Source organism: Antechinus flavipes, chromosome 1, assembly GCF_016432865.1.
Source record: "Antechinus flavipes isolate AdamAnt ecotype Samford, QLD, Australia chromosome 1, AdamAnt_v2, whole genome shotgun sequence".
NCBI classification, from domain to species: domain Eukaryota; kingdom Metazoa; phylum Chordata; class Mammalia; order Dasyuromorphia; family Dasyuridae; genus Antechinus; species Antechinus flavipes.
In genome coordinates, this window is record NC_067398.1 from 444,910,301 (window position 1) to 444,925,442 (window position 15,142).

General features: G+C 33.0%; 1 protein-coding gene across 2 annotated transcripts; it reads left to right on the top strand.

Moving 5' to 3' along the window:
* Window positions 1-6,879: 6,879 nt before the first annotated feature.
* LOC127543751 (protein DDI1 homolog 2-like) lies at window positions 6,880-10,072 on the top strand. 2 transcript variants are annotated; one of them, XM_051970011.1, is made up of 2 exons: window positions 6,880-8,043; window positions 8,321-10,072. In XM_051970011.1, exons 1-2 carry the CDS (start codon window positions 6,974-6,976, stop codon window positions 8,418-8,420), a joined length of 1,170 nt encoding a protein of 389 aa, XP_051825971.1. In that variant the 5' UTR covers window positions 6,880-6,973; the 3' UTR covers window positions 8,421-10,072. The 2 variants fall into 2 exon arrangements, with proteins under 2 accessions (XP_051825971.1, XP_051825972.1); XM_051970012.1 differs by having other exon boundaries at window positions 6,880-8,409.
* The last annotated feature ends 5,070 nt before the right edge of the window (window positions 10,073-15,142 follow it).

The following is a 15,142-nucleotide window of genomic DNA, read 5'->3' on the forward strand; positions in this document are numbered from 1 at the left end:
GATGATTGATATATCAATTTAATTTTATTCTTTCACAGTGAATGTTAAATGGAAAGTTGTTTACAATGTGTTTAAATTACTCACAAAATTCTTCTATCCTAGCAAATGTATTTAAGTAAATCAGTATTAACAGCTCCAATTATAATTTAGAATTTTAGACTACATTAGGATAAGGTCTTTTTATTTCATTAAATTAATAGAACTCAAATGAAAAGCAAAACAAAACAAAGTTGGACATTTGGACACCAATCATAGCTATTTTATTATTCACATTCAAGTTGAATACAAATCTGTTAATCAACTGTAGCTGTTCAAATGACAGGGAGAAATTCTGTTCCATATAAGAAATGACACTATAACATTTTGAAACATATGAAAATGAAAAATACTATCAGGGTTACTTGTACTGGAAGGCTTCAAGAAAATCAGAGTGTAATTGATATTGTATATTTACTTTTCCATTCCTGGACCAACCAAGTCCAGGTGGGTCTAGGAAGAGGGCTGGCCAGAAAATTAATTCATAGTAAAAACATAGTATTATGGGGAACAGAAGATATAGATGGATTCCCTGACATGAAGTTAGATGCAAGAGAAAAATGCCAGATATCATATAGGAAAAGTCCAGAGACAAGAGGATGTCCAGGAAATTATACTATTATTCACTCACTTTCCTGAGCATATTACCTTTGTGTTTTAGCCAGCTTTCCCTATAACTTTGTGCTTCACCTGCTGATAGCTCCTTGGTTGCAACTGAATTGGAGAAAAAATTTATAGGAGAAGTGATATATACATCAGGGAAAGGTTGCATAGGACATTCTCAGAGGTCTCTTCCAGTCATTAAAATCTGACTCTTTAGGTAAAGCTTGGTTCTTGTAGGAAGGGTTTACAAGAAAGAAATTTCTCTTTTCAAGTAAAATATTTCTGTTCCAATTAAAAATCAACTTCCCAGTTTCTGGGCTTAAGCATCCTTTCAAATGCTAGCCATTATTTTTTTTAAATAGCAAACTCCTGCAAACTACAGAAATTAGATATATTGCATTTCAATTAATCAATTAACATTTATTATCTCTTCAATGCTAGACACTGATAACAGATAAAAAGACAAAAGTGAAACAAAAAGTTCACTAATATTGTCTATATAATGGAGGGCCCCAAATGCTAGAATACTAAGAGAAAAAATATTAATGTTTCCCAATAATATTTATGAGGCAAGGAAGCCAGACCATATCTAGAGTATGGTTCTGGGTACTATGTAATTAGGAAAGACATGAATTAACAAAGGAACATCCAGAAGAGAACTATTTGGTTGGTGAAGGATTGCAGGATGGGACTATTAGTATTATATTCAGCCTGGAGAAAATGGGAAAGAGGAAAGAGCACATGATAAGATAGCTCTAAATATATGGCAAAGGGATTAGAGTTGCTTTGTTTGGTCCTAGATTATTAGAAGCAACCAAAGAAAGTTACAAAAAAAGCCAGATTTATTATGCATTAATGTAAAGAAAAAATACTAATAAGAGCTATACAATATGAAATATATTGTTTTAAATTATTATAGACTCATACTAAATGTATTAGGATCAAAGATTAAGAGATAGAGGGAACTCTATTAACAAGTACTACTCCCTCTTTTAACAAATAGGAAATTAAAATTGAGAAAGGTCAGGTAAAGTATCCCAGGTTGTACAGGAAATAAAAACAGAAGCAGGATTTGAACACAAGTCCTTTGACTTTTGAGTCAAAGCTTCAATTCTACCACCCTTGGTCTTTCAAAGAAAAGATTTGCTGGACATTTAAAAATGTCTAAGGCAATATTCTTACAGAGTTATTGGTTGGAATGAAAGGCCACCAAAGTCTTATTCAACTTGAAAATGCTATTTTAATGAGAAAAACATAGGGAAACTAAGAATTGTGCAATTATGTTGAACATTTATCCCTGCCCTGAAATTGAGAAAATGGACATCTTCCCCTCTGAATAATGAGCTAATGAATATGGTTGCAAACTTTGATATATTTGTTGGTTTTCTTTTAACTACTTTTATCACATTTCTTGTAAAAATCCATTAAAGCCAGTTTCTCACGGGGTCAGAGTGAGGAAAATCATGCTTTCAGAAGTAAAGATGATATAAAAAACAAAATTATAAACAAAAAGTTGGGGCTATTTAGTTGTTTGTTTTTTTCCCCCAAGAAAAACTAAACAATAAAAACCTTAGGCAAATATGGGTTTTGTGCTTGACTATCAGTATGAACCTCAAGAAATTCCCTTCACTAAGCCTGAGTTTTTGAACTAAATGAACTGGAGGATATAGATCATCTTTCTAGCTCTAAAATTCTATCATTCTGTATTTTCAATAGGAAAACATTAAAAGCAGCTCCACATTCTTTCAAGGCCTTTCAAATACTTCATCTTTTCAGTTTGTAATGGCAGAGATGAAATAGGGGAAAAATGCTATTGAAAACAATTATTTTCAATATGGAGCATTCTTTCCCTTGTTTAAAACTCTATTGTTGCAATCTTAGTAGTTCCATTAGCTGATTTTAAAATTTTATTGGGCAGAGAAAATTCAGAAAGCACTAAATTTCAGCTAACTAAAACCTAAAGAAATTAAATTAAATGGATTTTTTTAGCACTTGACTTTTTAGGCAGTAAATGTACAAAAAAGAAACTAGAATAAGGAATATATTTAATAGAAAAACCTTACTTATAATCAACAACAAAAAATATTCATCCATAATCTACTAAAGACAAGACATTTAATAGAAACATGAATAGGCAATGGAGACATACAGCACAGGAGATATAAAACACAAGTGAATAAGAGCCCACAAGACGTATTATAAGGGATTTCATAAGTCCTTGAATGCCTTTCCCTTCAACTTGTAATATTAGAAAAACTTGGCAGTGAAATTTGAATAGATTAGGTGATACTGTGATAACATATCTGGTGAGAATAATTCATAATCAAAATCTGTTAAAGAATCAGAAGTTTTGAGAGTTGGAAAGGACCTTCAGAATCACACACAAACCACAATGATATACCTGAAAAATAATCATTCAGCCTTTCTGAAGACTTTCATAGAGGATATATGATCTTAGTTTCAAGCTTTATCAAATAAAAACAAAGAAATAAAAAAAGGGGAAAACAGGAGGGAAGCATTACTAATTAAAATGATTACCTGATAGACTACAATCATTTGTTGAAGAAATATTGAAATATTTTTGCTAAATTTCATTTATTAAGGCAGTTAAGTTAGCTAATACATTTAAAAATGATTTTCATTTTAAAAGGTTAAAATAGAAAGGCATCTGATCGACCCTGAATTCACCATAAAATTCAATTAACCAGTAAATACCATTCCATCAGTGTTCAAGTTACACTATTGGTCTATATATAATTTGAACTCCTGGAATGAGATATCTTTGAAAGGAAAAAATATAAATTGAAAAATAAATATAGTTTACACTCCTAGAATGAGATATCTTTGAGAGGAAAATAATATAAACTGAAAAATAATCACTGAAAATTTGCCACAATAAAATATGTTCATTATAAAGTTGCCTTTCAATTTTAATAAAGCTGCTTTTATTCATCATTTAATCACTCTATTATCTTCATCTACATCATGTTCACTGATATATTTAGATTTTGTGAGAAATATATTTAGACCTAACTGATGATGAGTTCTTATCATTTCTTACATAGCATTTAGAGCTGCAAAGAACCTCAGAAGTCATCTATTTCATCCTTCATTTAATAAATCTGGACTCTAGGGAAAAGGTGTAGATTGCAATATATTTTGTCAGACTTGTTTGTTGGGCTGCCTTAACTGGTTTTCTTTATTAAAAAGGAAAGTTAGCTCTTTCATGGGTGGAACCAAGATGGCAGAATAAAGACAAGAAGCTGCTCCAGATCTCCCAGATCCTCTCAAATTATATAATATAGTTTTAGGTTTGGTACTTCTCAGCCACCATCATTTGTATTTTTTTTTTCATTAATTCCCTTGATATTCTTGACCTTTTTTTTTTTCTTCCAGATGAATTTTCATCAAATTAAAAACATTTTGTACAAATAAAAGCAAGGGAAACAAGATTAAAAGGGAAATACAAAGTTGGGGGAAATCTTTACAGTGTTGCTGATAAAGGTCTCATTTCTAATATATATATATATATAAAGAACTATGTAAAATTTATAAGAATACAAGTCATTTCCCAATTGATAAATGGTCACAGAATATGAATTGACAATTTTCAGGTGATGATATTAAACCCAACTGTAGTCATATGAATAAATGTGTTAAATCACTAGATAAAGGAAATGCAAATTAAAACTCTGAGGTAACACTTCATATCTCTCAGATTGGTAAAATGATAGGAAAAGATAATGATAAATGTTGGAGAGGATGTAGGAACACTGGGATATTAATGCATTATTGGTGGAGTTGTAAATAATCCAACCATTTTTGAAACTATGCCCAAAGAGCTATCAAATTGTGCATACCTTTTGATCCAGCAGTGCCATTATTAGATGTGTATTCCAAAGAAATCATAACAAAGGGGAAAAAACTCACATGTGCAAAAAGAATAGTAGCAGTGCTCTTTGTGTTAGCAAAGACTCAGAAATTGTGTAAATACCCATCAATTGGTGAATGACTGAAAAAGTTGTGGTATATGAAAATAATGGAATATTATTGTTCTATAAAAATGATGAACAAGCTGATTATAGAAAAGCCTGGAAAGATTACATAAACTGATGCTGAGTGACACAAGCAGAACTAGGAATACATTGTACATAATAATAGCAAGAATATCTGATGATCAACTATGAAAGACTTGGATTTTCTCAATGGTCCAAAGCAATCCCAATAGACTTTGGACAGAAAATGCCATCTGCATCCAGAAAAAGAACTGTGGAGAATGAATGTAAAACATGCTATGTTCACTTCTTTTTTTATTTTTTTCTTTCCCATGATTTTTCCATTTTGCTCTATTTTTTTCTATCCCAACATGATTCCTAAAGCAATGTGTATTAAAAATAAATATACTAAGTGGAAGAAAAAATAATAAAAACAATAAGATAAAAAAAAAAAAGGAAAATTCGATATGTATGCTTATGCACTTAGTTTTATATTGAGGGGAGACAGTCTTAGGAAATGACCATAATGAAAAAAACAAATAAACAAAAATAGAAATTCAATTTTTAAATTACACATAAACACACACATTAGTATCAACTAACAGTCCTCTTTATACAATAAAAGTTGTTTTTAAAAAATTATTCAATATTTTATTTAAAGTTGTTTTTCTTAGAAGCAATGAATCTTCCAATAATACATACATGCAGGTGTGAGCACATACACACACTAATGGATTTTTTTTGCCAGAAATGCTTCGTAAAAGTCAGCAAGTAAAGTGGGATTGGAGACATGTAAACAAAAATATGCTGTATTTAGTTGTCTGGTGATGGCCCAAAAGACTATGAAACTTTACTGCTAACATGAATATATATACAGGTGTTAATGTATTTGATCCCCTTTTATCTTAAATTTTGATTGGTGATTGTTCTTCTACTGGAGTTAAATCTTTGATCTTATAGATTTCCAGATGTTAGTGAAAGCCCTCTTTTTATTTGTCACACAAATAACCAAATTTGAAAGAAATCATATTCGATGTAAGAAAGAGACAAAAGTTTAGTGGCTGGAGTAATGAAATTGCCCAAATAAACATTTAGCAGAAAAATTACCTATGCAAGTACCCTTAAACCTTCATTTGAAATCTTAAAACCCAAGAATAGATAATATCAGGAACATTTGCCAAAAATCTGTGATAGACTTTAATATTTTCATTTAGTCTACATAAACACTCTCTGGAATACGGCAATGCAGATGCTCTTCCCAGATCCTCTAGACAAATTTGTCAACAGAGACTTCCCCAAAAAAGTTATTATTTGCATTCTTCAAAAATTACAACTGGAAAGACTGTAGAATCAGGGGAAAAGAAGAAGAAGAAGAAGAAGCTGACCTGTAATCTGAGAATAAGGGTTCAAATTCCACTATTGACATTTTGATTTGGTAAATCAGTTAATCTCAGTGAATCTCAGTCTCTTCCTCTATAAAATCAAGGGATTGGATTAAGGTGTGTTCTGCTTTCCCTTCCATCTTTAAATCTTTGTTATTACTCAAACCCAGGCTCCCGTATTTAATTATTGTGGGACTGTGAACCAAGTCAAAGCCAATCATTCCAAGAATAAATTCTTATATATGACAACCACTGTGCAAAATGTGAGGAATCCAAAGGTAAAAAGCAAAAGAAAGCATGAACCAGTGTCTGCCTTCAAGGTCCTTTGATATAAATATAGAAACGATGAATTAAATGATTAAGGGCCAGAACCGCTTGGAAAGGGGGCCAGAGATAGGGCAAACCAGGGAAAGGCCATGCGATTAAGGGGGGATCTGAAGGGAGGCATTCCACGGTGACATCTCGGCGCCTCAGTTGCCTCCCTTTCACAAGGGTTTTGCGAAGGGTCAATCTTATATCTCTTTAGGGCTGTGTGTTATTATCGTACGTGGCTAGAATCAAACAAAAGATATGAAAAAGAAAGGAATTAAACGTGAACAATTAGAAACTCTGGCGCTGAGTCCGCTTACTCCTCCAGCACACTCCAAGATGCCGACCAAAGGCACGCTGGGAACTCTGAATAAGGCTACTAGATCTCGCTTCCCTTGACGTAGCTCCTTTGTTTACGGCCGCTTTCCTTTACGGCAAGGTTTGCGACAGCTGTCCCGGCCAGCCGGCCAGGCTTGCCAGGGGTTAGAAGGGTTCCGCCTCCCAGATGGGGATCGGCCCCACTAGCAATGACAGTTGCTCTTTGAATGCTCAACTGACTGAGGAAAGTGGTCCCGTGCTGGGGCCGCGAGGCCCCGCGGCCCTGCAGGACCCAACCTCCCTCTGAGGCCAGGCCAGGGAGGCCCGGCTATGCAGCTCACTGTGTACTGCGTGCGGAGGGACTCCACGGAGGTGACCTTCTCCCTTCAGGTCGACCGGGAATTTGAACTCTACAACTTCCGGGTGCTCTGTGAGGTAGAGTCTGGCATCCCTGCCGGGGAGGCACAGATTGTCTTTGCAGAGAGCCCTCTGGAAGATAACCATAGATCCTTGGCGTCCTATGGCCTGAAAGATGGTGATGTAGTGATTTTAAGGCAGCTGCAGAATGTAGAGCCAGGCTCTCCAGATGAATTCACAGGGATAGACTTCAGCAGTATAGCCGTGCCTGGCACATCGTCCTCCCAGCACCTGCAAGCCACACCGTCATCAGAGAGCTTTGCAGAAATGGTTTCAACTCCCCAGGTCACAGACAATCCTGCCGTGCTCCGAGATACGTTCCTTTCCAATCCCCATGAATTGGCCCTGCTCAGGGAGCGCAACCCATCTCTGGCAGAAGCCCTGCTCAGTGGGGACCTTGAGGAATTTACTAGGGTTTTGATAGAACAACAAGAAGACCAAGCAATGAGAGATGAAGAGACGTTTCGCCTCTTTGCAGCTGACCCCTTTGATCTTGAAGCACAGGCCAAGATAGAAGAAGCCATCAGGCAACAAAACATTGAGGAAAACATGTCCATAGCAATGGAAGAGGCCCCTGAGAGCTTTGGCCAAGTAGTAATGCTATATATTAACTGTAAAGTGAATGGACATCCTGTGAAAGCCTTTGTTGACACAGGTGCTCAGATGACTATCATGAGCCAGGCTTGTGCAGTGCGGTGTAATATATTGAGACTTGTGGACCAGCGGTGGGCAGGGATTGCTAAAGGTGTGGGAACTCAGAAGATAATTGGTAGGGTGCATTTAGCTCAGGTTCAGATTGAAGGAGATTTTCTGGCATGTTCTTTTTCTATAATAGAGGAGCAACCTATGGATATGCTTTTGGGCCTGGATATGCTTAAGCGACATCAATGTAATATTGACCTCAAGAAAAATGTACTTGTAATTGGTACAACAGGCACACATACAACCTTTCTTCCAGAGAGGGAACTCCCAGAATGTGCAAGGTTGGTATATGATCCAGGTCAAGATGATCTGCAATTGGAGGAGAAGCTTTACAAAAAGCTTTAGAAGATTCAGAATGTCAGAATTCATGATGCATATAGTATATGTGTGTTGCATTTGGGATGGTTTATAGAATAGAGAAGAATGATAAAGAAATGACCTCATAGATAGTATTATCAATATTAACTTTAGGTGGTTCTAGCAATTCAGTCCATTTTTAAAGACTATTTTGAGATCAGCAAAACTCTAAATCTTTATCACTCTGTCTCTCTGTCATAGCTTCAGCCTGCTCATACAAATCAGCCTACAAGAGCCTGTTGAAGGGAATACTGTGAAGACTTTTAGAGCTTCAGCTGACTTCCAGATTACTTGTGAATAGAAGGGATATTCCCTTCCCTTACTGGACTTTTATGTTCTCACTTCTGCCAGAGAGCCTTGTCAGACAAGACAGCAATCTGTCCAAGTTTTGTGCTATCATTTTGGGTAATTCATTGGGGAAATGTACAGCTATTTTGTATAATTCACTGGGGAAAAAGAAAGTTGAAGATAACTTAAAATCTCTCCTGTTAAGATAAACACCCATTACATTGAAGTTTATCTTATTAAAGAACAGAAAGCTAATTTGCTGCAACTTTCCAGATTTACAATTCATAAATATTTCTAGGTGAAAAGAGGGTGTGGTTAGCATATCAGGATCTGAGTTAAGCAAATGGCTTTCATGAACATGAATGAAGTGCAACCCAAGATTAAATGATAGAATGAACCAGTTGACCTATAGTAAACTAGTAATGCTGAACTTGGAACTTTCTGCTAGAATATGGCAGAGCTGTTCTGCCCAACAAAATAAAATACAGTAAAACAAACAAACAAATGCAACACATTACAAATAAAGGAAATGAATTGCAGAAGGGAGCCCTTCCATTTCTAGGAGAAAAAAAAAATCCACTCCCAGGGACTACTGAGAACTCACCTGCAGAAACACCTATGACAATAGATATAGGCAAACATTATGTAGTTATCATGCATAATGAAGCAATTAGAATGCCAATGTTAAAAATACTGGTGTGGATGACTTCAGTGTAGATAATCCTTTGATAGAGGTAGAGGTAATACAAAATAATTTTCAATCTTAATTTTGGATAATCCTCTTTTTACTGATGATTTATCACTCTCCAGAAAGTAATATTGAAATGTAAAGAATAGGTAAACTGCCACATTTATTGCTCCTCATTAAATATTTAATGATTGACACTTTATGTATTCAACAGCTCTCTGTACATCCGTTATCTGCAGAGATATCTTGTTTATTTGTTACTACTCTGAAGGAACTTTATGAATTTCTGTTCATTTGTACATATTAAAGAAGTCATATCTGAAGAAACCATCTGTCATTAGGAAATTATAATAGTTTAAGACTACATTCAGAAAGGAGCTTTCTGAAAAAAGAAATCTAAAGGCAACAAAATAGGACATTTGAGTTGGTCAGAATTCAAAAAATCTTTGTGATATCTATACCAATGACAGTTTAACAACTCTATCACTGATTCCTGGAGTGGAAACTGTTAACACTAAAGGTTTATTATAGAGCCTGATGACTGCTTTAGAAGTCCAAAAGTTAACAGTATCCAGTAATTTACAGCTAATCTGTATTGCTAAACTTGGCTAAAATATTAAATTAGCTACTAAACTGCAACTGAGTTGCAGTCTTTTCATACCAACTTAAATCCATTGATAGTCCTCAATCAAGATAGTCAAAAACTATTTACAGGGCTGCCTAAAAGCAGGAAATCCTGTATCCTGAAGCTATGATTCTCCTTCATAGATTAGAGAACCTCTGTTCTTTCATTGATTTTCATGCTACAACAATACTTCTTGGACTTTTCATTGAGTTTGTGCAAATATAAACCTTGTTGTGTTTTTTTTTTTCCTCATTTTGTAAACAAAGAACATCATAGGTCCTAAATAACAGTGGAAAAGATGAACTTGAATTGTCCTCATTCCTTTGACAAATATATCTGAAGTATGTGTATAAAGGTATATGTGTGTGTGTGTGTATGTGTGTGTGTGTGTGTGTGTGTGTGTGTGTGTGTGTGCGCGCATGCGCACATGTGTGCAAATAAAATGTTGAGATAGAATTTTTAAAAGCTTTTGCAAAAAATTTGGCCAAAATAATTTGTGATCTCTTGAATTTGTCTATTCCATTTGATTTTTAAAAAGTGTGGAGTGGAATGGGGTGTGGGAGAAGAGACTTAGTACTGCATGCAAAAAGAGAACTTTTCTCATTAAAGTGATGCATTCTGGAATAAAATGGATATTTTTACCTTTAAAATGAAGAAAATTCTCCTGAAATTATAATTATTGGTAGACTAATTTTGTATACACTTAATGCCTGTTATGTTCTTCCACTGTTATCTAATAAAACATAGCATACATTCATACCAGCAGATCAGTATAAAACAGATGAGGTATATTCCTTTTGTTATACTGATAGATGAGATATATTCCTTTTGTTTTACTGATTATTAAGAAGAGGAAAAGGCAGAATAATAATCAGATGGGTTTTGATGCTGTAGTATATTTTCCCAAATATAAAATAAGGGATTTGGAAATAAGAAATTTCTGTGATAGAAGCAGCCTTTTGTTAATTTCTCTTTCAACATTTAAACACCTTCTATGCATTTATCAAGTAAATGAAATCATTCCTGCCTTGAAGCAACTTACATTCTATTAGGAGAAAAAGCATATATTATAAATACATATAAAATAAATCGAACTTTTTTTTTGGTTTGTTTTTTGTTTTCTGGGTGTGAAACACTAGCATCTCAGAACAGGAAAAATTTTCTTTAAAAAGTGTTGCAGTAGTTTCTGGTAGTTTCAGCAAATGTACAAATACAAATTTACCTCTCATTAAAAAGTATCAATATTGCTTTTGCTTTGCAGAGACTAATGAAACAAAATGATTGCTTTCCTAAAATTATTCCCAATTTATTTTAAGAGTGGGTATTTACACATACATGTAAACATGTATATATGGCATATTTACACACATTATATATATATATATATATATGCATATATCTATATAATATAGATATACACATATATGTATACAAAGGCACACAGCACAAGTACTGAGAATCTTTGAAAGTGTAATATGGGCTTTTCTGTTAAATCATAATATTCAAAACACATGGTAAAAAATAGCTTTTATATGGCATATTTACATAATTTACATTATATATATGCATATATATGTATAATATAGATACACACACACATATGTATACAAAGGCACACAGCACAAGTACTGAGAATCTTTGAAAGTGTAATATGGGCTTTTCTGTTAAATCATAATATTCAAAACACATGGTAAAAAATAGCTTTTATTAGTCCCTCTCCTCCATTTCCCAAATTCAGCTAGTATTCAATTGTTCTATTTTATATTCCTTTAGAGGAATCAGTTTACACTTTCACTAGTAATAAATTAGCATGCTTATTTTTTCATGTCTTTACATTTAATTTTGTTATATTTTATCCCCCTTGCCAATGTGTTTGATATAAGATTGTACTTCAGTTATTTTGTATTTCTTTGGTTTTTAGTGGTTTTTTGAACATTTAAACAAACAGATTGTTGATTTTTTTAAAAATAACTTTTGAGAAATATAAAAGTTGCATTTGAATTGAAAAAATAAATTTCACAAGTATATGAGGGAGGATAAAGTGCTATCAATCCGAATGAGGGAAAAAGAGATTTTTAACTCATTATAAATCAGAAATAAGATATTGCTGCCTTCAAAAATATCATCTTTGGCTATATTAAAAGACTTAGGAGTAAAGAGGTGATAATCCTTTTCTATTTTATCATCTTTAAAATTGCATTTACTTTTTCTGTATTAATATACATGTAAATGTCCTCCCCCCAATTTGGGTACTGCTTCACCTGCATCCTCAAATTTTGCTATATTGGTTTACTGTTATCATTAATTTTTAAATTTGATATTATAACTTCCCAGATTCAAAGAATGTCCGAAAGCAGATAACGTAAGTCCCTCATTTTGCAGATTGATGAATCTGAATCTCTGTAAAGTTGTGTCATCTCCAGAATTTCTCAAGCAGAAGAGTTTTGATCCGAATCCAGGTTTTCTAACTCCAGAGCCAGTGTTGCTTTTATTGCATCATATTGTCTCCCAGATATTCCCTAATCTTTTTTTAAAAAAGCTTTTAATTTTACATTTTATTTCCCTTTATCTTCTCTACCCAGTAAGCTATGCTTAGTAAGAAAGAAAAAGAGGGAAAAAATATTTCAGCCAACATTACTAAGAGATCCATTGAGCCTGATAATATATACAATGTCCACATCTGATTTGTTCTTCTGCAAAGAAGGGGAAGGGGGAAACAAAATTTTCTTTAAAAAAATAAAACAAAAACTTTTCAGATGATGTAGATGGACATGCTGGAAACATTGCAATTCCAGAGACACATGGGTTCAGGAATTTGGGTCAAAGAAAGATGGTTGAGATGAGTAGTGATAGTTTGATGTACTTAATGTATGTTGCCTTCTGTCTTTTACTCAGAGACTGGCTGATTCAGCTATGATGATTTGCCTGCCCTGTGTGTTATTTGTGGGGGCTATGGTTAGCCCCTTTCCCTCAAGAGCTGGTTCTAGGAAAGATACTTGGCACAGGACAATTATTTTCTAAGGACTTTTTGGGCTTTAGATGAAGGGATATGGATATTATAGTGAATTTATTTCATAATTAGGAGCACTGACTTGCTCAAACTTATTTAATGTGGTCTTTATTAAAGGAACAATTCAGTTGGATCTATGGGAATATTGAATTGCTTTGTTAGATCTACTTCCTGATATTTTACAAATATATTAATTTTAAAAAAATAAAATTTCCCTTCCTACTATTGTGTTCATTTTTATGATCTTACTTCATGTCCTATAACTTGCTAAAGCTATTATTTTAGTTTCTTTGCTTATTTTCCAAGTAAAATAATTTCATTCATAAATAGGGATTAAGTCCCCTCTTACCTTTCTTGTGTTTCTGTTTGAGATATTTGCAAATTGAATCAACAGATCATGTTTTATATATATTTATATTTATATATATATATATATATAATATATATATACATATACATATATATGTGTGTGTGTGTGTATACACGTGTGTGTATATATATACACGTTTGTGTGTGTGTATGTGTGTGTGTGTGTGTGTGTGTGTGTGTGTGTGTAATTTGAAGGTATTTAAAATGCCTTTGATTTATTAACAACTTTATACCTTTTTAAATTTGTCTTGTTCTATTGATACTAATAACATTTTGGAAGTTGCCCCTTGATTCTACTGCTGTATTTATTTGGGAATTTTAAAATGTATTCTCATTGATCTCTATATTTGCTTTTGATCTAAGATAAATTCTATCTATAATATTGTATCTAGTAGAAAATTTGTAGGATATTTAGAAATTCATCTATGCCTATGCTTTGTAGGATTTTTTCATCCTAAATGAATTTTGTACTTTGTCAAAGGCTTTTCTTCATTTATTGAGATAATTTTGTAGTCTAGTGTGTTTTTGCTTTCCTTATGGTTGAATGTTGAATGTTGAATTCATCTTTGCATCCCTGATATAAAGCTAATGAATGACTTTTTGAATGAAAAACTGTAATTTGTTTAATAGAATTTTATTAATTTTAATCAGTGTTAGTTGATGATATTGGTTTGAAATGGATACCTTTTTTTTCTTTTCTATACCTTTTAATTTTTTGAATAACTTTTTTATTTTCAATTTTTTTCAAAATATATGCAAAGATATTTTTCAATATTCTCTTTGCAAAACCTTGTATTCCACATTTTTCTTCCTTCCCCTACGCTCTCCCTTAGAAAGCAAGTAATCTATGTTAAAACATGTACAATTCCATATATATTTTCACCTTTATCTTGCTGCACAAGATAAATTAGATGAAAAGGGGAAAAATGAGAAAGAAAACAAAAAAACAAGCAAACAACAAAAAGATAAAAATACTATCTTCTGATATCTTTTTTTTTTTTAATGATCTCTTGGGATACAGACCCAGTAGAGATTCTGCTGAATCAAAAAATATGTTTAGTTTGATAACCTTTTGGGCATGATTTCAAATTGCTCTCCAGAATGGTTAGATCAAGTCACAACTCCATCAACAATGTATTAGTGTCTGAGTTCTCTCACATCCCCTCCAACATTTATCTCTGTACCTTTTTAAAGAGTTTAGTACTTTGCTTTATTAGTCCATTTCCCTTGCCATTTAGTTTTCTTTTTTTCCCTTTGATTTAATTGTATTTGTTACATTTATTGTTCTTTTTGGTCTCTTTATATTCTTCCTGCCATCAAAGCTTCCAAAATATCAGTAAGCTTCTCTACTAAATTGTTTTCTGTGTTACTATCATCCAGATCTTTACTTTTTCCCTTTCTTTTGTACCTCATTCTTAGAAGTATCATTATTTGTTGGATATAATGATAGAAGTATTCTGATACTAACTTCTCTGTGTCCCAAATAGCCCTTTCAGAAGAACTGGCCTGTCTCTACAGCTCCACAAATTAGACACAATCTTATATTCCCATCTCCCAACAAATCTTCCCATTTATTTATATTTCTATTGTTTGAGAGATTTGCAAATTGAATCATTGGATCATGTCTTTTTTTTAAATTTAACTTGCCGGTAAGTTTCAAGTATCTCTATTATTATTTTTAAAAGTTGATGATTAGGCTCACGTTTATAGGATATGCCAATTTAGTTTATATTTTGAACTTTTACTTTTTAGAATATATTATTATATTCCCTTCTGTGTTTTTGGTGGGTATAGAATGTGTTGTGCTGTTTGACTTTCCTTTACAATTGAAAGTTTTATTTTCCCCCTGAAGGTTTGCAGAATTTGTTTTTATTATTACATGTAATTATTATTTACATTACATATTATATAATATATTACATATATTGAATTATAATTCATTGTATATGTATATACAATTACAATTCATTATTACATGTTATTACATTTCACATTACATTATGCACAGTAGAGTTTGAAGTACATATTTATTGTTGTTGTTAT

What these genes read in the sequence shown, in the direction of transcription:
- LOC127543751 (XM_051970011.1), top strand. Translation starts at nt 6,974, where the DNA reads ATGCAGCTCACTGTGTACTGCGTGCGGAGGGACTCCACGGAGGTGACC. An exon ending in GAACTCCCAGAATGTGCAAG is followed by an intron (nt 8,044 to 8,320) that starts GTTGGTATATGA and finishes TCTCTGTCATAG; the next exon opens with CTTCAGCCTGCTCATACAAA.